We start from the raw sequence: 24,399 nt of genomic DNA on the forward strand, positions 1-24,399 counted from the left end.
AACGCTGCCACGAAGAGACGGGTGTAAGAGATGGACGGCACTTCCTTGTGCTTATGGTCAAGTAGTCTAAGTCATACCGTGAAACCATCCGTCAGATCTTGAGTAAATCGCGATTTGGAACCAGAAGTCGTGCCAACAATGGACGAAAATCGTCATCACTGGCGCTGAATCGGATACCACCTAGATAGGCTTTGTATCAAGACGTCCCATCCACCGTCACATGACTGACTGTTCACAATTTCTGCAACCATGAGAGCGCCGTGGTTATGCCATAGATTAGAGTTGTCCTTTTCAAACCTGTCAAGAAGAAACTTGAGAAGTAGATGTTTTTCGTAGCTTCCGTTTGCAGCTGACGGTTGTAAGATGGCGCCGAAGAACTATGCTGCCCATCAATAAGGGAGCAATTCAATTGAACTTTAGCTGAGGGAACGTACAGCACTGTCCTTAGCCATAGCGACAGAATTTCAAGGATCATTATGTTGACTAACTGGCTGATTGCATGCCAAAGTTGGCTGCGCCTCAGGCTGTTCTATTTCAAGAATCGAGTGATTGCCTTCCTCCCGTTTTCAAGACCATTTGTAGCTATGCTCGTCGGCCTTATTCATGAAGCCGTTGAATTTCTTGAGCTGTTTCCCTGCAAAAAAGGTCCTCTAATATGGAGAATACGGCAAGGGGCTATGCTGGGAATTGCCAAAGGCCCGATGTCTTCTGGGCCACGTTCCCGATCTTGCAACGTAAATAGGTCCATCATCACAGACATTGAAGCTTCAACTTGTACAATAAACATTCTTCGTGCAGCCACGCTGACCATCACCTCACCCCAGAGTCCATTTATCAAATACAGAATCTGATGCTGACCGCCAAAGCAAAGCTCTGCTTGATGCCGCATTCTCCCGTTCCCGTATACGAGTGAAAGAAGTGGGCACTCACTTCGCAGTTGCCTCAAGCGTCAACAACGACACGACTTCATTCACTTCACCTTGACTTCATTTCACCCCGGGACATTAGGGTGCTACTTCAACCTTCACCTTCACATATCCCATTGAAAGAAATTTTAGCCAACTAGCTCCCACTTCTTCCTCTTCTACTTTTCAAACCCTCCCCAACTACCTTCCTGCACCTCAACTTCTTGGTCTCCTCTTCTTCTCACCATCACGATCAACTTTGCGCACAGAAGACCGCATCCTCATTCTTTGTCCTTAAACGAAAACTTCAATCCTCCTCCTACTCGCTGTCACGTCACCCATCTCTTCCTTCTCCTTCGAAGACACGCCGTTGAGGTAAAATTCGGCGACCGTTCTTTCTCACACCAAGGCTGTCAAGATGGAGGACATCGCCATCATCGGCATGGCCTGCCGCTTTCCTGGCAAAGCGACCTCACCAGAACAGCTATGGGAGATGATGATTCAGAAAGAATCGGCGTGGTCTGAATTCCCAAAGGACCGTCTCAACATAGACGGATACTATCATCCTAGCGGTGACCGTCAGGGCAGCGTATGTCTTCATCCCATCCATCAACTTTTTTGTCGATTTTCCGAGCTGATTTGTTGCCTTTAGATCTCCTTTCGAGGTGCTCACTTCATCAAAGACAATATTGCAGCTTTCGATGCCTCCGTAAGTAGACGACACGTTCTTTTGATACAAAAGCCTCATCTGACTTCAGGTCTTTTAGTTTTTCTCCGTCATGGCCGAGGACGCCAAGGCCATTGACCCTCAACAGCGCTTCCTGCTGGAGGTATCCTATGAGGCACTTGAGAATGGTATGTGTTTATCCTTATCTTACTGAACCTGTTTGTTCTGACTTTAGGCAGCTGGTCTTCGCATGGAAGATCTTAGAGGCAGTCCCACGGCCGTCTATGTCGGCTCCTTTGTGAAAGGTCAGTCTAGCCTTTGCTGCGATCTCATTTCCCCTGCTAAAACAAGCCAGATTACGAGCAGATCTGTCTGCGCGATATGGACTGGCAGCCCCAGTATGCCGCTACAGGCACTGGTAACGCCATCATGTCAAACCGCGTGTCCTATACGTACGACTTCAAGGGACCGAGCATGACGATCGACACCGGCTGCAGCGGAAGCCTCGTGGCAGTTCATCTAGCCGCTCAAGCTCTTAGAGCTGGCGACTGTTCTCTAGTGAGACAATCTGTTACGTTGCTCTTTCCTGGTACTAACTTCTACAGGCTCTTGCTGCTGGAGCCGGCCTCATCTTTACACCCAACACTATGATGCCCATGACAGCACTCAACTTCCTCAGCCCGGACGGCAAGTGCTTTGCCTTTGATGCCCGTGCCAATGGCTATGGTCGCGGCGAAGGTATCGGTTTTGTTGTTCTCAAAAAGCTGTCGGATGCAGTCCGAGACAATGACACCATTCGAGCTGTCATTCGTGGTACCCATGTGAACCAAGACGGCCTGACGACTGGTGAGCTCCTCACACCAAAAGTGCCCAGCTCACTGACACTAACGGTTCAACAAGGCATTACACTTCCAAGCAAGGAAGCCCAGGTAGCTAACATCCGCTCCCTTTACTCCAAGCATAACCTGGACATGAAGCAAACCGCTTTCGTTGAGTGCCACGGCACCGGGACCCAGGCCGGTGACTTCCGGGAGCTCAAAGCCATTTCCGAGACACTCGGTGATGGAAGGGCAACTGAGAAGCCGGTTTTTGTAGGCTCAGTCAAGACGAACATTGGCCATCTTGAGGGTGCAGCTGGAGTCGCAGGGTTGATCAAGGGCGTCCTTACCGTCGAAAAGGGTCGGATCCCGCCGAACATCAACTTTGAGCTGGGCAATCCCAACATTGATTTCAAGAACTGGAGAGTGAAAGTAAGTCACAGAAGGACTGCTGATTTGTACAACCAGAATTGACAGTTCTATCAGGTGCCGACAGACCTGACAGAGTGGCCGGTCGATGGTCTTCGAAGAATCAGCGTCAACTGCTTCGGCTTCGGAGGCACAAATGCGCACACTGTTCTCGACGATACTGCTTCGTATCTTTCAGAGCGCGGCATCGCAGCCAACCACAACTCCGTTCAAGACAGCACCCAGTCTCCTCAGCTGAAAGTCGCCTCTGGGGACCACAGGCCCTTCTCACACCCTAAGCTCTTTGTGTTCTCTTCTAACGAGCGCAAGGGTGTTTCTCGCCTGATGGACGCACACCTCGGCCACATCACGGGCCTTGCCGACATGACCGAAACTGACGCTGACAACTACGCGTATACCCTAGGATTCCGTCGTTCTACCATGGAATGGAAAGGCTTTGCTGTGGCAAAATCTGTCGCAGATCTTATCTCGAAGCTGCAACAAAAGGACGAGATGAGCTTCCTTCGGTCCAGTCGTGATAGCAAGCCGAACATTGGCTTCGTCTTCTGTGGCCAGGGCGCTCAATGGGCTCAGATGGGGTTCGAGCTCATGCGTTATGGTGCTTTCAAAAGCAGTATAACGGCAGCCTCCCAATACCTCAACATGCTTGGCAGTGAGTTTGATCTCGTCGAAGAGATCATGAAGGCCAAGACAGAATCGCGCCTTCAAAATCCTCAGATCTCGCAGCCGTCAACAACCGCAGTTCAGGTGGCGCTCGTTGACTTGCTGCGATCTTGCAACATCATTCCAAGCAGCGTCGTCGGGCATTCATCAGGAGAGATCGCAGCTGCGTACGCGTCGACTGCCATTACCCGCGAGGCAGCTTGGGCGCTTGCGTACTATCGTGGCCAGAGCACTTCTCTTCTCGCAGCCGTTGCCCCGTATCTCAAAGGTGCAATGTGCGCTGTCAGAATGACAAGATCTGAGGCCAGCGAGTACCTTAAGAACCGCGGTGAAGACAGCGATCTCCAGATTGCATGCGTCAATAGCCCTAACTCAGTCACCATCTCCGGAAATCGTCATGACGTTTTCCGAATGCGAGACGAGCTCAAGTCTCGCCAAATCCTATGCAAGGTTTTGGATGTCGACGTTGCGTACCACTCGAGGCACATGAAGTTGATTGAGGGTAGCTACAAAACCTACATTCAAACAATCCTCCCGAACGACGCCTCCGAGAACATCCCCTTCTTCTCATCTGTTCATGGACGGATGCTCGCGCACGACCGACTTGGTCCGTCGTACTGGGTGGAGAACCTGGTCTCTCCGGTCCAGTTCGTCCTCGCCGTCAAGGCCATGATGGAATGCGATGGTCGACCAGACGTTCTGATTGAATTGAGCCCCCACGCAACTCTCGAATCAGCACTCGCAGAGACCATGTATGAGCACAGTGCCGGGTTTCAACTGACCTATTTACCGCTTATTCGACGCGACAAGGACTCTGCAGTCACCATGCTTCAGGCTATTGGCGAGATATGGGCCCGAGGTCACCCGGTCGACATGCTCAAGGTTTACTCCAAGTAAGTAGTCTTCTCTTTCATCTTCATCAAGATCGTGCTAACAATTTGTTCTAGGGGTGCTGATGCACAAACTTACAAAACGCTGGTCAACCTGCCGTCTTACCCCTGGAACCACTCGAAGGTGTTCTGGCATGAGTCCCACACGTGCACTGAGCATCGTTTTCGGAACTTTGGCCGTCAGGATCTGATCGGGTCTCCTTCTCCAGACGCTACCACCTTTGAGCCTCGATGGAGAGGATTCTTCCGTATTTCCGAGAATCCCTGGATCCAGGACCATCGGGTCCAGAAAACCATTGTGTATCCAGCAGCCGGCATGGTCACTATGGCTCTCGAAGCCGCGAGTCAGCTGTCGTGCAACATGACAGACGTTCTGGGCTTTCATCTCACCAGCCTGCGAATCGAGAAAGCAATGATCGTTCCCTCTTCGGCCTATGGTCTCGAGTACTCGCTTAACTTGAAGCAGATTCCCACAAAGGCAGATGCTGACCCGCAATGGGAATTTGTGATCTACTCGAAACCAGGAGATGGTCCTTGGATCCGACACGCCGACGGCAGTATCAAAATCCGAAGACGGACTGGAGCTCTTCCCGTTACCAGCGAACATGCCCAGAGGTACGCCCAAATTCAAGCTCTCTGCGGCAAGTCACTCCCGCCTCGACAACTCTACGAACTACTGGATGTTGTTGGTCTCAATTATGGCCCATGCTTCCAAAATGTGGTCTCCATCTCAACTCACCAAAACACCTGCATCAGCAGAGTCCGCATCCCTGATACGAAGTCCAAGATGCCTGCCAACTTTGAGTACCCTCACGTCATTCACCCCGCGACCCTGGACGCAATGTTCCAGACCCTCTTCGCCATCGACAGCAAGCCAATGGTTCCGTCGTCAATCGAGAGTATCTTCGTCTCTGCAAAGATCCCTCACGGTGCCGGCCACAACTTCACAGGCTTTGCTGCAGCTGAGAGACATGGCCTCAGCGGTGCAATGGGCTCTATTGTCATGGCATCTGACGGAAGCAGCTGGGATGCGCCAGCTGTTGTTGTTGATGGATTGAATTTCAAGGCTCTTTCAACCCCATCGATTGAAGATGGTGGCTTCATCCCGAACCATCGAAATCTCTGCTCCGAGATCGTCTGGAAGGAGGACTACACTACAAAAGCGACTGGGGACTTTTCTGACACGCTCTCGCTGATGGCTCACAAGCATCCGTCCTTGGCTGTCCTTCAATGTGGTGGCAGTACGCAGCTCGCTCAGTCAGTATTAGGTGCCCTCTCTGATGGTGCTGTCCCGAATTTGTCTCGGTACACAGTCACCGACCCAAACATTCTGTCTGCTGTCCAGAAGGCTTATGAGAAGTCACCGACAGCCAACTTGCTGGAACATCGCAACTGGCCAGCTGTCAGAGATCACTCTGCTCGGTACAACCTCATCATCATCGCTCGAAACTCGGACATTGACGACAATGACGTTAACCAGTTCCTGCTGCCTGAAGGTGTCATTCTAAACGAGGTCTCGCCGACCATGACACCAACTAGCACCGACTCGATGATCGAGACTCAGCTGGCATTGGATAACCCTGCCCCTCTCCGGTTGTATTTTGATAAAGAGCCTGAAAACATCATTCACTACGACATGATGGATCAGCACTTTGAGGCTAGTTTCTTTGCTGATAAGCTCAATCCTGCTTTATCGCCTCAGGTTCTCATCATTCTACCTGACGCATTCGATCCCGTCATGGATGGGTTTGCTAAGTCCCTTGGTGAATTTCTATTGAAAAAGGACTTCGAAGTGAGTATCGGCACCTTGCACGAATCCGACCCCAATGGTAAGGCTTGTATCGCCCTTCTTGAGGTCTGCGACAGCTTCGTCTATGAATGGACAGAAGAGCAATTCCGTCACTTCCACAGCTTGCAAGACCTAGCCAAAAGTCTCTTATGGATTACCCGAGGTGCGAACCGACGTCCTACCAACCCTCGAAACGCTCCGATCACTGCGCTTGTACGCACAATTCTATCCGAAGACCCGCAGAAGACTATTGTCACTCTCGACTTGGACGAGAGCACTTCACTCGCTTCGCGCACCCTGCTGAAGACCGTCGAGTGGGTTTTCAACTCAATGCTGAATGGATCTGTCGAAGCAGAATATGCGGAAGAGGGAGGGCAGCTCTACATTCCGAGACTGATGCCCCTGAAGGAGCTGAACAAGATGATCGAGAGCGATTCGCGCGTCGAGATCGTTCAGCAGCCTATCTTCAACAATTCAGCGGCCCAAGCCGAATATGAGATGATCATCTCCAAGACGGGAATCGCCAACGAGAACTTCCAGTTTGTCAAATTCTCACATGCGTCTCAGCTTGGCCCCTACGAGGTCGAGATTCAGACCCTCAGTGCCGCCTTGCACCTTAACGACCTGCACACCGCAATGGGAAGAACCTCCGGTGACAGACTTGGCCTTGATGTTGTGGGCATTGTCAAAAACATCGGATCCAGGGTGAAAGATGTCCGCTGCGGCGAGCAAGTCCTGGCCATCGTCCCTGGGGCTTTCAAGACCGTCCACCGTATCGACCAAGGCTTCGTCAAGCCTGCGCCGCCGCCTGTCGAGTGCTGCCAGTACACGCCCAGTGCTCTCATCGCCGCATACTATTCGTTGTGCACCGTAGGTCGCCTCACGCAGAAGAAGAAGGTGTTCATCCAAGCTGGCGCCAGCTCGTACGGTCAAGCTGCCATTCGTGTTGCCACCCTCATCGGCGCCGAGGTTTTTGCGACGGTCATTGGCGAGGATTCGAAAGCCCAGCAAGCGACTCTGATTACTGTCCACCATCTCCCAGAGAGCCACATTCTCGACGCCAACGGAGACTCCTTCGTGGCCGATGTCCTAAAGTTCGGAAAGGTTGACGTTCTTTACAACCCCACCCAAGAGCACACTGCTGCCAGTTTCAAGTGTGTCAAGCCATGTAAGTGAATTTTTGTGTGTTTTAGACTTTTGTACAGCGCTAATCATTCCTAGCCGGCTGCGTTATCCAGCTCGCCGACAAGACCGGAGGAACCGCTAATGTCCCGATCACTACTACGACATATGTCAAGCTCGACCTCGATCTCCTTGTAAAGGAGGATCCCGAACTCATAAAGGATCTGTTCAGCCTGGTGGACCGCTTCGCCTTCGACTACTTACGCAAGAGCTCCAGCCTGCAGTGTCAACCAGTCCATCGGTTTCCCATGTCGACGTTGGAGGGGGCGCTCAAGCAGATCGAGAGAGAGCCGTACCACGGCCTGACGATCTTGGAGGCGAACCAAGATTCTCTCGTTCGTGTGGCCCGACAGATGCAGACGAAGCCTCTCGCTGAGGCCATTGATCCTGAGGGAACTTATGTCCTTGCAGGCGGCCTCGGAGGTCTAGGAAGAAGCATCGCGAAGCTTCTTGTCGACAATGGCGCGAAGAAACTGGTGTTTCTGTCGAGATCTGGCGGTAGTGCCGACGCCAAAACCTTCCTCAAGAGTCTCCATAGGGTTGATGTCAAGGCAATCGCGGTAGATATCACAGACCGCAAGGCGCTCGAGAGCCTCATTCCCGCCCTAGGCAAGGTCTCTGGTGTTGTTCAGTGCGCTGCTGTCATCAAGGTATGCCGTCATTCCTTCCCTTTCGTGCCACTCCACCATCTTCCAACTGGTGTACTGGACGATGCTGACAAACAATGCAGGATGCCCTCTTCGAGAAGATGTCGCACGCCGACTGGGCCGCCGCCTTCGCCCCTAAGGCAGTTGGCGCCGCCAATCTTGCAGACGTGTTCGGCCCCTCTGGCCCTTGGTTCCTCTTCCTGTCGAGTGCTTCGGGAGTCATCGGCAACCGTGGCCAGGCCAACTACGCCGCCGCCAACGCTGTCCAGGATGCTTTAGCCCGGTCCCTGCCCCGCGCCGTCTCCCTCGACCTCGGCCCTGTCCTCGAGGCAGGCATGCTAGTAGAAGACGAAGACACTCTCGGGAAGCTCCGGGGTGCTGGGTTCTACGGAATCCGTCACCAAGACTTTCTCACAATGGTCGAGCGAGCCATCACGGGTGAGATCGCCTCCGGCGTTGCCACGCCCGCACAAATTGTCTCCGGCGTCGGCACCGGCGGCCTCATCCGCCAAAATAACCCCGGCGACCCATTCTGGTCGCGTTCAGCCATGTATTCGTACATGAACACCGTCGACATGCCGATCACCTCCCCCGAAGAGGCTTCCGGTAGTGGCGGCGTCCCGAGCGAGACGGACGTCAAGAAGATGCTTGCCATGTGCTCCGGCTCAGAGGCAGCCGTAGCAATCATATGTACCGGCCTGGTTCAGCTGATGGCCAAGGCGATGACTCTCCTGCCGGAGGAGATCGATCCGGAGCGGGCGCCTAGCGCGTATGGCGTCGACTCCCTCGTAGCTGTTGGCGTTCGGAACTAGATCTTCCGCAACGCTGGGGGCGTCGATGTTTCCGTCTTCGAGATCTTGGGGGAAACATCAGTTCGTGGATTGGCTGATATGGTTGCCGGCAGAGGAAAATGGTAGCGGGGAAGAGCGTGCGGCTTTGCGTTTGAGATGAGATGCCTCTCAGACGTTATAAGGGGCGTCGTGGCCACGGACAGAGGAGAGGTGGACCATAGTCGGTCTGCTATGTATGTTTGACTTACAAAATATCGCGTTAGACTTTCATCCTGGTCTTTGCCGTGTTGTGAGGTTGTAGTTGCAATGGGGCCAGTTTTCTCGTGACACAAGGGCCTTGTTGGCAGTCCCAGTCTATGTATGCAGCGCAAAATTTTTGCCTTGCTATGTTTTCAGGATAGTCGTATTACTATACCAGTAGGCTCCTCCGATGAAGTCAATCCTCAACGGCAACAACAGATGTGAGGAATATGGGCTTGCAGTCAAAGGGGACGATGTGTGGGGAGCTGGTGATAAACGGTTCTCAGGATAGCAGGGACTGTGGTGCATCATAAAGGTGAAGTTTTTCGGTCGTTGGGACGATGACGACTGCTAGCGTGACGAGCAAGCTTCACGCAAGGCAGCAGGAGGCTTTGCACATATCACGATGTGACTTAGAACTAATGACCTTGACACTCACTTCGAATGCCAAGATGATTCGTAGAGGGCATTCTCTGTTGCAACCAAAACCACGCAAACCCTCTCACGAAGATTTCGTTGCCTGGCATTGGCTGCTCTCCAGGCCGGGGGGTTTTTGACCAATTGTTTCGATGAAGAGGTGTACGGCCCAGACTGAATGTGACAAGAAGCAATTAACGAATCCCTCGAGAGCTTTCAAGTTAGGAGCTGAGACCACACGTGAACGTCAGGCTGGAAGAAAGCGTGTGCTGCTTGAGCTAAAGGTATACGACGAATGTCAGGGCAGTCTTTAAGCGAATACTTTACCTGCCAAGGATTTCTTGGCGGAAGCATACAGGCTAGTGACATGAGCAAACAGCGTGACCCCTGAACTAGTAATGCGACAGCAACATGAGATGCTACGAATCGAATGGCGGAGCCTGCGCCACAGCCTCACTCGACTCACTTTGGCACCGAGAGCAGGAGCTTGTGGCCTGTAACACCAAGCAGACTTGGGTGCGGACTGGAGCAGTCGGCAGGTATCCGCGTCGACCAGGCATTGTCAGTGGGCTCTAAACTGATGATTTGAAATGTAATGTGAGCTGTGAATCAAGAGTATGACTCAATCTCAGACAAAACAGTGTTCTACGAGGACGGAGCCATCGTTGAATGGACTCAAAGCAAGGAAGCCTGGTGAGACGAGGTCCTTTCGATACCAGGTCAAAAGGGACGAGGTAACATGCAGTATGTGATAGGCTGCCTTATTTTGCCACTGGTCATTGAGATGCTGGGCAACAAGGGACGGGAAGGACGGGGCAAGGCGGAGCATGATGACAGCGACACCGAGAATGACAGATGCAATTCTGAGAATGCGCAGGATGGCAAAAATGCGAAAAGCAGCCTCACTAGGCCAGGAACGGGCAAGCGCCTGCGTTGGGGTCTGGGACAGACTGGGATGATTTCTCCGAGCAACGCAGGCAGCCTACCAGAGTATACCACATGAGGGCGGGCAGTCACAGGAGGCAAGTACACTGTAAAATTTGTTCAATAGTTGCCACGGTACCGGACGACCGGGTAGTAAAGTGCGCGCTCCAATTAACGCGTCGCGCTTTTTTCCCCGTGGCCGACATGACATCAAACACCAGCAGGGAAGCTGCGATAAGATAAGGATATTTACGTCCACCAGCACGTTTCTACCTTGACGGTACCGACTGGCCCCGACCGCGGCGAAGAAGAAGATGTGCAAGTTCTCGGTTTGCCGACCGAAACCATTCTCATCCACCACATCCAGCGATTCGACGAAGCCTGCAACGGCCAGCGGCCCTCCTTTGACTCCGGCCTTTTCGTCGCTCTTTCACCCCGGGGCCATCTCCCTCTTTCCATTTCCATCGCAACCCGGTCGGTCGCGATTTCCATGCGCAGCAACCTAGGTACTTCCACTCGATCGAGGTCCCATATCCGACAGCCTGCTGCAGCGCAACCTCACTGTCCACCGACAGCCAACAAATGTTGCAGCACCGCGCCACTCACTCTTCGAACTCTACACCTGCAGGTCGCCTCATTTGAGAGAGCGAACGGGACACACATTACCTAGCCACCGCCGCGGGCGCAGCACCCACCTTGCGCACCCGTCACGATGGACGACGACCCGGCCAGCCCCCACCTCCGGGATAAGGAGGCTCTCGCAACACTCGCTGACGAGCTGCTTGAGCTCGAAGGCGACCGAGATCTGAAGCACGTTATCGTCGAGTCTTACGAAACCGCACCCAACCCAGAAGACTACTCCAACGAGAGAAGGAACGCCGTGCGCGACCTCGAAGCCGTGAACAAGACGATTGAGGACAAGAGGCGCCAGAAGCGCCGTTTGGAGCAGCGAATTCAGGCAGCGAGGAACGCCGAACGTCAATCGGCCAGAGACGCTGCTTCCGGCGAGGACAGGAACATGTGGGAGGCACGGAACCGCTGGGGAACAGGTATGTGGGTTTTTTGTTCTGATGCGATAGTACCAATTCCCCGGAGGACTGATGCTGTTGCATTCACGGGCCGCCCTGGTCTCGGTCTTGGCCTCAAGCTCTTCGAGTGAAGCAGTGAGATGTGCAGCAGTCGAGCGATGGACATGTCTGGGACACTGGCCCTCTCATTTTGAGGGTTCTGCTCCGGTCGGGACGAACCCTCGTTCCCTTCAACACCGCACGTCTTAGTGCGATTCCATGAGAAGGCCGGCGTTGATCCGGCTGGTTTGCCTCAATCTTCGCATTCTCGTTTGGAGCCTGCGACCCCCGACAGACTGTACTAGGAAGCAGCGGCGGTGTCGCTGTCTATGTTTGGAGCTTCTTCCCAAGTCTCCGGCATAGGCAGCTCTCTGGTCGCCGTGCCTACCATACCGCAATGTCACGTCTCGTTCTTGCCTTGTCTGCCTAGTTTTCACTTTGCCCTCCTGACGGAGGAACTTCTGCCTTCACCTGGACCGTTCTTTTCTTCCTTTATCACCCTCGCCGGGTTCAGCCTCCTAAACTCGGTTCGGTCTTGTCATCTCGTCCCGACATCATCCATACTCTCTCAGCCGTCTATCACGATCGTATCTCTCCTTCAGACAATCCGACCAACATTTCTCTCCTTCAGATCATTTACAAGCAACCTTGCGCCTATCGCACCTGCCCCCTGTCTGATTTGATCTCCGGGTTGCCCGGAATTCAGTTTTCATCTTACGCATGATTTGAGACTAACTCTTTCCAGCCGCGGTGCCATACAGGACAGCAACAGGCCCTCAGAGCTCTGGGTTTTCACAAGGAACCCCAGCGATGCCCAACACCATGGACAACGTGGCTCCAAGCTATTCTGGTTCGTCCACCTTCATGAGTAATCCTCGAGGGGCGCCGGTCTTCGGTGAGGTTGGTCGAATGTCCCCTTCAACAACAAGAGATCTTTCGGAACTGCCTCAGAGTCTTTCGGCCACTCCAGTCCCGGCCGAAACAAGTCTCAACGCACTCAAGATGTGTCGACTGAGGTCATTGACCTTACTGGGTAAGTGCAGTTTTTACACCTACAATCTCGACCCTCCAAACTGGGCGATCATTTGTGGCGTTCTTGTTGCCGGCTCGTCGGAACTAACAGTTGCTGCAGGGACGATGATGATATCAACACATCAATCTCGCGTTCGAGACAGAGAGAGGCGATGGCACGAGGCAATAGAGCTGCTTTGATGGCCCGCCAATCCATGCCCTACGCTTCTAGGCCCGCCTCAACGGCGCCACAGTCGGGCGTGAACGGCTCACTTGGTTCTGGATTCTCTAACGGTCTATCCCACTGGAATTTCAATGACCCACGAGACCAATCGTATTCTTCTTCGAGGTCAAGTATGGCTTCGACTCCCGGCGCTGACTTCATCCCACGGATGCCTGGATCTTTCGTCGACGATGACAACCCTTTCACATCGTTTATGCCAGCGAGCCAGATGTACAACTCCAACGTTTACCCCAATGCGTACTATCCCGCCAACCGATCTTCCCTCAGTACCGCCGACGTGATCAGCAGGGCTAACAATCTCAACTTCATGGACCTCACGGATGGATCTGGAAACCCCTGGATGCTCGTGTTGTCTCAATCATGCAGGATATTAACGATGATCCTCGTAAGTCTAGAGAAGAGGTCGAGGCACTTCTGCGCAATGTCCACGCAGGCATGGAAATTCCAGAGGAAGACCGTGACGGAACGCCCGAGGCCATGAGGTATCCCCTCTATGCTCATCAGAGAGTGGCCTTGACCTGGATGAAGCGTCAGGAATCAGGAACCAATAAGGGAGGCATTCTGGCCGACGACATGGGCTTGGGAAAGACAATCTCCGTTCTGTCGCTGATTGTGTCAAACAAATCATCCACACCTGGACGCAAGGTGAGTCTACAGAATCTAAAACATATTCGTATGCTAACAAGCCTCCCAGACAACTCTGATCGTGGCTCCTCTCTCCCTGATTCGGCAGTGGGAGGATGAGATCAAGAAGAAGGTCAAGACAGAACACGTCTTGTCGGTGTTCATTTACCACAACACACAGAAGATCAAGGCCCAGGAGTTGATGAAGTACGATGTCGTATTGACAACGTACGGTACCCTTGTTTCTGACCGCAAGAAGTTGGCGAGTTACAAAAAGAACCAAGGCACGCGATCGGTAGCCTCCAAAACAGACCAAAACCTGGCCAACTCGGTTTCTCTATTCCATCCTGACTACTCGATGTTCTACCGTGTGGTTCTTGACGAGAGCCAACAGATCAAGAACCATAAATCACAGGCAGCTTTGGCAGCCGCTGATCTAATGAGTCAATATCGTTGGTGCCTTTCTGGAACTCCGATGATGAACGGCGTCGATGAGCTGTACTCGCTCTACAGATATCTGAAGATCAAGCCATACAGCGACTGGTCTAAGTTCCGCAGCGCTTTTGGCGTGCTCTTCGGAAAAAGAGGAGACCCGAAATCTCAGGCAATGAAGAACTTGCAAGTCCTTCTCAAGGCGACATTGTTGCGTCGGACAAAAACCTCACAGATTGATGGCAAGCCCATCTTGCAGCTTCCCGAGAAGACTGAAGAAGTGGTTTACGCAGAATTGGATGAGGACGAGCGCAAGTTCTACACAGATCTGGAGACCAAGTCGCAGGTTCAGATCAACAAGTACCTTCGAAAAGGCACCCTCGGCAAGCATTACTCTCACGTTTTGGTACTGTTGCTCCGCCTGCGCCAGACTTGTTGTCACCCGCACTTGTTGCTGGAGGCGGACGATGCAGTCCCTGAAGTGGACGACGCCATGATTGATCGTGTTAAGTCTCTGTCTTTGACTGTCATCCAACGACTCACCGAGAAATCCCGCGCCCTCGAGAGTGCCGACGCTATCAACGAAGGTTTCGAGTGCCCCATCTGTTACGACATGATGCCCGATCCAACCATTCCACTTCCTTGTGGCCATGAGCTATGTGCCGGCTGCCTGAAGCAGCACGTTGACAATGCCAAGCGTGAAAACATTAGAAATGGTGAGGACGAAGGCCAGATCAAGTGCGCTGTCTGCAGAGGCCCGCTGAACCCGGCGAATATCATCACCTATGCCGCATTCAAAAAGGTCCACATGCCGGAAGAGATCAGCGGAAGCTCTGAGGACGAAGAGTCGGATGGTTCCATATGGAGTAGCGATGACGAGAAGGATGAAGACGACGATGATGAAGCCGATGCAGACGATGTCGATAAGCAGGGCAACCTCAAGGACTTTGTCGTCCCTGACGTTTACGCTGATATTAGTGATGACGAGGACGAATCGCCTGTCCCTCCGGAGCCGAAGCCCATGACACCCAAGAAGAAGCAGAAGAAAAAGGGAAAGAAGAAGGCGATAATCTCCCCAAGCAAGGCGTCCAAGAAGAGACTGAAGAAGATCAAGGGATCTATGCTGCAGTCCCTTCGAAAAGACGCAAAGAAGAACGCCGCCGCCTGGAGAGACTACACCAAGTACCTTAGCCACCATTGGCTCACTTCGTCCAAGACCAGAGCCTGTATGGATCTTCTTCGCAAGATCCAGGAAACCGGCGAGAAGACCATCATTTTCTCCCAGTGGACCATGCTTCTGGATCTTTTGCAGGTCGCAATCAAGAAGGAGGGCATGAACATGAAGCACTGCCGCTACACGGGTGAGATGACGATGGCACAGCGAGACGACACTGCCTTCACCTTTTCAACAGACCCGAGCATGAAGGTCATGATGGTATCTCTGCGCGCCGGCAATGCCGGTCTCAACCTCGTCTCAGCCTCGCGAGTCATCATCATGGACCCCTTCTGGAACCCGTACATTGAGATGCAGGCTGTGGACCGAGCTCACCGTATCGGCCAGCAGAAGCCGGTGAAGGTCTACCGCATCCTGACCCAAGAGACGGTGGAGGATCGCATTGTCCAGCTTCAGGAGAAGAAGAGGGCAACAGTCGATGCTGCCTTGGATGAGCGCGAGGGCGCCAAGTTGGCTGGTCTTAGCTTGACGGAGCTCCGATTCTTGTTCAACCTCTGAGCGATATTCCATTCATGATCCATTCGATCTGATAACTTGTAAGGCTTTTGTTCACCAAGCTCACTACAATTTACGACAATCTGGGTCTAGTCCGGAAGGCATTTGTCTTCGACCTCTTGGCACCGGATACTTTCAGCCCTGAAAAATGAAAAGAGACTATGTTTTATGAGAAAGTGCCGGGGAGGCATTGCGGCTTGCTTAGAGATTGGCTTTTTTTTCATTCATCGGCATCATTAGAAGGACCAGGGGTTGGGAAAGCGAGAACTCACGATACACAAGACGCGCTTCACAGCCGCACTGAGGGGGGGAGACGTTGCAGGGCAAATCGATTGTGCCCACTTCCGTGTCACCCTCCTCTTCCTCTTTTCTCTTCTTTCTCATTTGTTAGCGGAACCCCATTGAGGCGTCCGAGGTTTATGGTCAGGTTATGTTAGGGACGGAAGCGTAGCCTTTGTGGCATGCGAGATTCGGTCACAGGGATTCGGTAGTGGCTAGATCCGATAGAGATCATCATAAACTTGCTCGTCAAAGCTTGTGCCTACCCGCGTGTCATTCCTTGACAGACATGTGATGCGCCTAGCAGGCATCTCAATGCAGAAAACGAGCAGTGCTTGATTTGAATGGAGGACGGCAGACTAACAAGCCGACAAAAGTGCCAGGTCATCATAGTCGTTGCGATGTCTCAAAACCAGAGTACGTACTTGCACACTCGCTGGAAATGGGATTTTTATTTTGTGGCGGCTCATGACCGGCCGCCATTGCCAGAGAAGCCCGAACAATCAAGTGCTACCTAGCCCAGCCCTATTCCCCAATGCGCTTCGATAATTCGAAGGGTCCATCAAACTACATTGCACTTGTTGGAGTGATCTACGTGAAAGAGGCAGAGATGGGCCGCGTCCTCGTCGCCTTCAGGATGCCCGCTGGCACCGAGCACACGTCGATGCGGGATGCCTTCCTCGGTTTGCTCAATTAACCGCGCAGCTTCTTCATCCGCCACCCGCGGAGGGTTCTCTGATCGTCGGAGCCGGCCCACCCGTCAGCTGGGATTGGGCGTGCGTGGTCCAAGACGGGAGCTGTTAAAAGGCCGGGGAGAGAGGTTGCTGTGCGCCAGTGGTTCGTCCGCAAATCGTCGCTGTCTCATGGTCTCCTAGATCTCCTTTGACTGGACAACGGCGGCGACGATATCGCTAACGTGCGGCTGGGTGGCCGACTTTCCGGCATTCTCGCCGACGGCCGGCCAGGCCCAGCGCTTGACGAGGGGCTTGTCCCCCGCGCGCCAGGCGGCGCCGATCTGGAGCGTCAGGCGGCTCTCGGGGTCGTTGTTGAGGATGTCGAAGCGGATCTCGCGCGTCTCCGTGTCGATGTCGCGAATGGCGGTACCGCGGACGGATTTGGTCCATTCCGCACGAGCGGGTTCCGAGGGTTGGGAGGGGGGAAGAGGGATGAAGGACATGGCGAAGTCGGTCAGGGCGTGCGCTGCGGCACTAGCGAGGTAGAGCTGGACGGAGGAGAAGTTGGGATAGGATTCGCGGGAAGGGGGGTAGGAGACCTGAAGAGTGCTTGGGGCGGGCTCTGCGTCGGTAGGCTCGGCGAGGCTAGGAAGGAGTTGGAGCTGGAATTGAGTTGTCGTCAGGGGGAGGAGGAATGTGCGGCCGCGGATTTGGAGGCGAGACGTCGGAGTAAGGGTCAGCTCGACTTGGAAGTCTGCTGGTGATGTGAGCATGCTAGTGAGCGCTTGCGAAGCGTTAGGACGGTTGGAGGCGCCGCCAGAGGTGTTTTTCAGTTCGGCCGTCGGGAACTGCGGAGTGTTCAGAGTGAAGGAAGCGGCGTGAACGCCGGCACGTCGTAGGACGCGGGTGAGATCACCGGCGAAGCTGGTGACCTGCTCTACTGAGCGATCGTACAGTATTTTGGCGATGATGGGCCTGAAAAGGTGGTACTGGTTTTGCGCTTGGTTGCGCCGCTGATGAGGAGGGGTTGGTCGTAAGCGCTGAAGCTCGTTCAGACGGTGGGCATGGCTGAGGAGGATATGGAGGCCGAGGTGTGTCGCCTCCGCAAGTACGTTGTCGGCAGATGCGCTCACGGTAGGGGCGCTATCGTCGAGCGTCTCGAGCTCTAGTGTCAGGCTTGGGCCTGAAGTAGGGTTGAAGTTGATGGAGTCGTTATTTGCGCGTACTCCATAAGAGGCCAGAGAATGAGCTTCACGATGCAGCTCATGCCAGAGCTCTTGCGCGAAGATGGTGTTTCGGGCTTCGAGAACACGGTCTGGCAGAAGAGCCGAGTCCGGTACAGAAGACCCAATGGCTAGACGACCGGTGGTCTCGCCCGATCTGCTCACGGTAATGGAGAGACGTTGGGAACCAGCTCCGACCCTGCCATGCTGCAACAATGCTGTGCCATCGTCACCGCGTCTCAGGGGCGCAAGACTGCTGTTCCTGAACTCGGGTGAAGCTAAGAGGGTTAGCAACGTCGTTCTGCTGGAGGAAGAAGGGGTGGAACGCTAACCTTCTGAGAACCCAAATCTCACTCCAAGAGTATGTCGTTCCGCCGGCAGTCGGCACATAGACCATCCAGCCTGGTGCACCGCCAGCACCTCATCCCAGTACTTCGCTTCGCGTTCCACCTCTTTGCTCAGATGGCTCGCTGCCTTGTCCGCTGACCCCTTTGTCGTCTCGATGTCGAGCAACGCCCAGCCTAGAGACACATCACGGTTGTCCTTTGCGCGCTCGGAGTCTCTTTGCTTCTGCTCTTCGTTATCTTCGCGCTTCGCGATACCGAGGGTGCCGATGCCGGTCCAGTCGCGCAATGCTTGGGAGAGGGTGACGCCCGCCTGGGCGGGACTTTCTTTGGAGAGTAGTAAGGAGATGAAGTTGAGGGTCATGAAGGCAGCGTTTTGCGCAACACTAGTATTCCACTGTCAGTGATTGCTCCGCGAAATGAAATGCCCGGCAAACCGACTCGATGTTCCTTAGCACCTCCATTCGCGCCGCGCCAGCATCTGGTGGCTCCTCGTCGTTGTCGTCGTCGCCATCGCTCATCGCCGTGTCTTCCTCCTTCACTTCTGCTTCGCCATTCTTCTTGTTCTCGACCTCCTCTTTAAGGCTCTCTTCGGTAACGTTCCGGAAGCCGCGCTCGGATTGTACGCGTGCGATGAACTCGCCGAGGCTCTTGGGCTTGCGACCGCCTGTCGGGACGGGATGCAGGGAAGAAAAGGGCATCGAGCTGCCCGACGCCATGGTGAGCAGTTTCTCGCTCGCGCGGTCACGTCGTGCTGACTCGATTGTTTTCGCGACGTTCGGTTGGTCAGGATTGGCGCACGTAGAGGATTAGCATGTTCTGGACGGAAGTCTGTATCACGAAAAGTGGTGAGGCTGCTAGGCAAGGCTGGACGTGAATGAGAGAAGGAGCTACGGATTGGCTGGAGCGACAAGCATGCATGGTCTAAGCTCCACCGCACAAGTAGCCAATGACCGGGCGGGCTTACCCGGTCGGCAAGGAGCACACCGAGGGTCACCGGTGAACATCACGGCCACCGTGACGGTAAGAAAGCCAAGCCATGGATAGTAACCTTGATAGTTGACCAGCGGACAACACGAGACACCATCTCGGATTGCATGGATCTTAAAAAAGTCACAACTCAGATGCCCTTTAAGTCACCCTTAGCCCCGGCGGTGATATCGACGCCGGCATATGTGATGCATCGGCGGGACCGCCAAAAAGTAAGGCCGAAACACAGCAACGACCGCCTCCATCATATGGTGATGTCGCGATGTCTGGTTGCACCGGTATGGAAGAGAAGAGTTGTCGGACGACTTGTGACTTGATGTCAAGACTGAGGTCAGTCTATCGTCGCCGTAACTTCGGAGGGACATCCCTGCATCCCTGTGAAAGGCTGGTCCTCCACCGTCTCTCACGAGTCACTAGCTTATTCGCTGGAGGTGGGTTGATCATTCGGTAGCGAGGGGAATTCGGGCAGCTTCACGCGCCACTTCTCGACCGGCAGAGCAGTTGAATGAGGGATGTGCTGCGTTTGGGACGGAATGCAAGAGCGTTTAAAGCCAGACCTGCTGGATTGTTGTTGACTCTGATAGACTACCTAGGTTTAGGCCGCCAGCGATCGTGGAAGACAGGCGTGGATATCCCTCGACACGTCGCGGAGCCGCCTTCAGAAAAGGCCCACGGCATGCAGTTAACCAGCATTGCCTGATCTTTTGCACCTCAAGGGCCCGGGCACCGGCCGTCGGCCAGCCCCGCAATGGAGTTTGGTGGAGGGGCACCTCGAGGTTGGTGCAAGTCTGGACCTGGCAATTGGAGTGGGTTTGGGTGGAAGCAGCCCAGAATAAGCCCGAGATGGAAGAGGCCGACGGACTGGAACCTTGCTGTTGGTGTTTAAACCCCTCACCGGTGACCGGAGACCTCGACTGCCCGTTTTTTTGTGTGTTTTTTTTTCTCGCTATTTCTCCAGTACCCAGGCGCCGGGCGATATTTCCCTCACCAATGGGTGTGACTCGAAATGACTTGACACATTCTGGCGTATATTGGTGTGGTTTGGTGCGCCTGTAGTTTTAGTTTTTTTTTGTCACTTACCAGCAGCAAATGAGCGATGAAAGCAGCCCTCCAGGCACTCACAGATGAACTCCAACTGTACCAGGGCTGCCGGGTGTTGGGTTGGAGATCCTTCTGCAGCACATGACGGACGGGCTCGCAGACCTCCCAGCTGAAGACAAACCCACTGTAACCGGGCTGGCCAGTCAGACCGTCGCATCGTACCTGATTTAGCAACGTGAACGGTTTCCATAGGCTCCCTGCGACGCCGGGTCCTGCTCTGTGACGACGCTCTACGGCCTTTGCGGCCCTTCTGCTGGGCTTGGCCTTGGCCGGAGCTCCCCCGCGCCACGATAAGCGATAAGAGCTCCCATCCAGTGTCCCTCCCCTCCGTCCCTCAACCCACGTCACACTCTGTTGGGAGGAGGGGTCCGGCGGGTGGTGAGGTGCTTTTTTTTTCTTGCTGTTTTTTTGAGGTGCCGTGCTGGAAAGTGGCACCAGCACCAGCACCAGCAAACTGGTTCCCCGCCATCAAACAAGTCGCGCTATAATTATCTGGGACAGCCATTTTCTGCGGCGTGTGCCCCTCCTACCTTGCCCTCCAAAGCCAAAGCCCAAGCCCAAGCCCGGCCAAGTGTGTCTCGCAGCTTCCCCTTCGATCTATTCCAAGTCTCAAGCCCAAGCTTCCAACCACTCCGCAGCTCCCAAGCCCTTGGCGCTGGCCTGGTCTTGACTGGAACTTCATGATCTTTTCCCTCTTCCTCTCCCTTCCTCTTCGCCTATACCCCTGATTACGCGCGCACGGCCAGTTGACCCGTACGATCATCCCTTGAACATATTGCGACCGTTTCCATAGAATAGTCCCCCCTCCTCCCAACGCCGCCGCGCCGACTGACCCTCCACCTGTAAAGGGCCTCCCGTCTCCCTTCCCCCACTGACTCCGAGACCCCGACAACCCGCGAACAACACCACCACCACCACCACCATCCTACGCCGCAACCATGGCTCCCACCGCTGCTAAGAAGAAGATCGCCATCATGACCTCGGGAGGTGACTCCCCGGGCATGAATGGCGTCGTGCGCGCTGTGGTCCGGACCGCCATTCACATGGGATGCGAGCCCTACTGCATCTACGACGGATACGAGGGCTTGGTAGTGGGCGGCGACCAGATCCGCAAGGCATCATGGGGGGATGTGCGCAACTACCTCGGACAGGGCGGTACTCTGATCGGAACCCGCCGCTGCATGGCCTTCTACGAACGTCCCGGCCGATTGACCGCCGCCAAGAACATGATCCTCCACGGCATCGACGCCCTCATCATCTGCGGTGGTGATGGTTCCCTGACTGGTGCCGACAAGTTCCGCGCCGAGTGGCCCTCTCTGATCGACGAGCTCGTCTCCTCCGGCCAGCTCAAGAAGGAGCAGGTCGACCCCTACAGGCACCTCAACATTGTCGGCTTGGTCGGCTCCATCGACAATGACATGTCCGGCACCGATGCCACCATTGGCTGCTACTCCGCCCTCGAGCGTATCTGCGAGATGGTCGACTATATCGAGGCCACCGCCTCTTCCCACTCAAGAGCTTTCGTTATCGAGGTCATGGGACGCCATTGCGGCTGGCTGGCCCTCATGGCTGGTGTTGCGACGGGTGCCGACTTCATCTTCATCCCCGAGAAGCCTAGGGAGGAGAACTGGGAGCAGGAAATGTGTGAGATCGTGAAGAGAGTAAGCAGCCGAAACCTGGTTCCACTGGCCATTTTGGAAGCTAACACGCCCTAGCACCGAAGCTTCGGAAAGCGCAAGACCATTGTGATCATCGCCGAGGGCGCCCACGACAGCAACGGCAAGAAGATCAGCTCCGACATGGTCAAGGACCTGCTCGCCGATAAGAACGGGCTTGCTCTGGACACCCGTATCACCACTCTCGGTCACGTTCAGCGAGGCGGTACCGCTGTGGCCTACGACAGGATGTTGGCTACGCTGCAAGGTGTTGAGGCCGTTAAGGCCGTCCTCGAAGCTACCCCTGAGACCGAGACCTGCTTCATCGCCATCACTGAGAATCAGATCTGCCGCAGACCGCTCATGCAAGCCGTCAAGGACACCAAGGAGGTCGCAAAGGCCGTCGACGAGAAGAACTTTGAGAAGGCAATGTCTCTCCGTGACACGGAGTTCGCCGAGATGTTCAGCTCTTACATGATGACCACGAACGTCAGAGTGGACGACCACCATCTGCCCGAGAAGGAGGTTCGTCATCCCAAACTCAAACTCAAGAAACATGTTAGACTAACACCTTGACAGAGAATGAAGATTGGTTTTATCAATGTCGGCGCGCCCGCCGGTGGCATGAACGCCGCTGTGCGAGCGGGTGTCGCCTACTGTCTCTCGCGCGGCCACGAGCCCGTCGCTATTCACAACGGTTTTGCCGGATTTGCGAGACACCACGGCGACAAGCCCGTCGGCGCGGTGCGGCCTTTCGACTGGCTGGAAGTTGACAGCTGGGCTAGCAAGGGAGGATCCGAGATTGGCACTAACCGAGAGCTTCCCTCCGAGTCTGGCATGGAGCTCATTGCCAACCTCGTGGAGAAGTACGAGTTCGACGGCCTGTTTCTGATTGGTGGTTTTGAGGCATTCCACGCGGTTTCGCAGCTGCGGAAGGCGAGAGAGCTGTACCCTTCGCTGTGCATCCCCATGGTTCTCTTGCCGGCCACGATTTCCAACAACGTTCCCGGATCAGAGTACTCGCTCGGCTCCGACACCTGCTTGAACGAGCTTGTCCAGTACTGCGACAAGATTAAGCAGTCGGCTTCGGCCACTCGCCGTCGTGTGTTCGTCGTCGAGACCCAGGGTGGAAAGTCTGGTTACGTCGCGACTCTGGCCGGCCTCAGTGTCGGCGCGAGCGCCATCTACACGCCAGAGGAGGGCATGGACCTCGAGATGTTGGCTGCCGACGTCCGCCACCTTCGCGAGGTCTTCGCCAAGGACAAGGGACAGTCGTCGTCTGGTCGTCTGATCCTCATCAACGAGAAGGCCGACGATGTCTTCAACGCCAAGCTCATCGCAGACATCATCCGCAAGGAGGCGCGCGGCCGGTTCGAGTCCCGCGACAGCATCCCCGGCCACGTCCAGCAGGGCGGTGTCCCCTCTCCCATGGACAGATGCCGCGCCGTCAGGCTGGCCATCAAGTGCATGCAGCACCTCGAGGAGTTCCGGCCCAAGTCGCATAACAGGTGTAAGAGGGATCCCATGAGCGCCTCCGTCATTGGCATCAAGGGTGCTCAGGTTACCTTCACGCCCATTCTGGACCTTGAGGACCATGAGACGGACTGGAAGAACCGCCGACCCAAGAACGTCCACTGGGCGCACATGGGCGACGTGGTCAACATGCTCTCGGGCAGGCCCGCCCACAACAAGCCGGAGCAGAGCCTCACCGGCCTGAAGGCCAAGGACGTCAAGAGAGGCCTCGATGACTGATACGGATACACACACACACACACACACACACACACAAAGCATGAAGCAGGCGAGTTCTAATACAGGAGGAATAAAAAAACACGGGGAAGCAACGGGTGCTACTTGATTCAGCAGGGGACGGGCGCGTCGGGGTTTGGCTTTGATTACCTAGGGAACTTGATCAACGAATACATTTTCTATTAGACGACGAGCACGAACGGCTGGCCATTGCGGCAGTCCTTTGCAATGGACCCTTTGCACACTCATTTCCCTTACCTTGATTCCATACCGTGTAAGCATGACATGGCGCATGTCTCGTCAAGGGCCTACTGAGTCAGGGCTGTCCCGGTCTAGCCTCACCACCATGTGCAATCTGGACAGGGCCATGTCATGACCTTGATGCTTGACATCAACCCGCCCTGGGACATCTCCGCCCCTTGGGAGCTACGGTCCAAGCCACGATGGGTTCCCGGCGCGGAGGCCGTTTGCTGCCAACGCGCCGGGGTGGGGGAGGTGGGCAGTCAAATGACTGCAGTAGTTCACACACACACACACACACACCCAGACCCAGACCCAGACACACAACGTTAAAATCAACAGGCCCATTAATCCGAACGGGCCTTGGGGGCTTCGTTCATCCCATGCGATCTAGTCATTGACAAGAACATCAAACCCCCGGTTCCCGCGGGAAACTTTGCAAGCCGGTTCATCTCATGTCACCCTCCCGACCCGGAGGATTGGTGAAATCTGGCTCTCTGCCCCGAGGTCTGGGTGGTGTTCTCGGGGATCGGGCTTTGGACGTTGCTGTCGGATCGTCCGTCGGCATAGCCTATCTACCTGCACCTGCTCACGTTCGTAGTTCAGGTAGGGCGCGCCGCAGGTGGCTGCTTGTTGCATTGGGGCGTGCCGCGATTCGCAGAGACGCTCGCTGAC

At 54.7% G+C, this 24,399-nt stretch overlaps 4 protein-coding genes across 4 annotated transcripts; 3 read left to right on the forward strand and 1 right to left on the reverse strand.

The window, feature by feature from the left end:
- Positions 1-1,323: 1,323 nt before the first annotated feature.
- Positions 1,324-8,907, forward strand: ColSpa_10953 (reducing polyketide synthase PKS1; the record flags this gene model as incomplete). The annotated part of the gene is given in 10 exon segments (XM_049277165.1): positions 1,324-1,494; positions 1,673-1,760; positions 1,812-1,877; positions 1,928-2,130; positions 2,178-2,822; positions 2,868-4,375; positions 4,430-7,329; positions 7,383-7,993; positions 8,074-8,790; positions 8,803-8,907. 10 exon segments carry the CDS (start codon positions 1,324-1,326, stop codon positions 8,905-8,907), a joined length of 7,014 nt encoding a protein of 2,337 aa, XP_049133122.1.
- A 2,167-nt stretch (positions 8,908-11,074) lies between these two features.
- Positions 11,075-11,521, forward strand: ColSpa_10954 (uncharacterized protein; the record flags this gene model as incomplete). Its single annotated transcript, XM_049277166.1, has 2 exons — positions 11,075-11,411; positions 11,442-11,521. 2 exons carry the CDS (start codon positions 11,075-11,077, stop codon positions 11,519-11,521), a joined length of 417 nt encoding a protein of 138 aa, XP_049133123.1.
- A 5,098-nt stretch (positions 11,522-16,619) lies between these two features.
- On the reverse strand, positions 16,620-18,708 carry ColSpa_10955 (mediator of RNA polymerase II transcription subunit 17; the record flags this gene model as incomplete). Its single annotated transcript, XM_049277167.1, has 3 exons — positions 16,620-17,923; positions 17,978-18,386; positions 18,427-18,708. 3 exons carry the CDS (start codon positions 18,706-18,708, stop codon positions 16,620-16,622), a joined length of 1,995 nt encoding a protein of 664 aa, XP_049133124.1.
- Positions 18,709-21,018: 2,310 nt separating this feature from the next.
- ColSpa_10956 (ATP-dependent 6-phosphofructokinase 1) lies at positions 21,019-23,487 on the forward strand (the record flags this gene model as incomplete). The annotated part of the gene is made up of 3 exons (XM_049277168.1): positions 21,019-21,741; positions 21,796-22,260; positions 22,315-23,487. 3 exons carry the CDS (start codon positions 21,019-21,021, stop codon positions 23,485-23,487), a joined length of 2,361 nt encoding a protein of 786 aa, XP_049133125.1.
- Between the last annotated feature and the right edge of the window lie 912 nt (positions 23,488-24,399).

This window comes from Colletotrichum spaethianum (assembly GCF_022836535.1).
Source record: "Colletotrichum spaethianum MAFF 239500 DNA, contig40, whole genome shotgun sequence".
NCBI lineage: Eukaryota > Fungi > Ascomycota > Sordariomycetes > Glomerellales > Glomerellaceae > Colletotrichum > Colletotrichum spaethianum.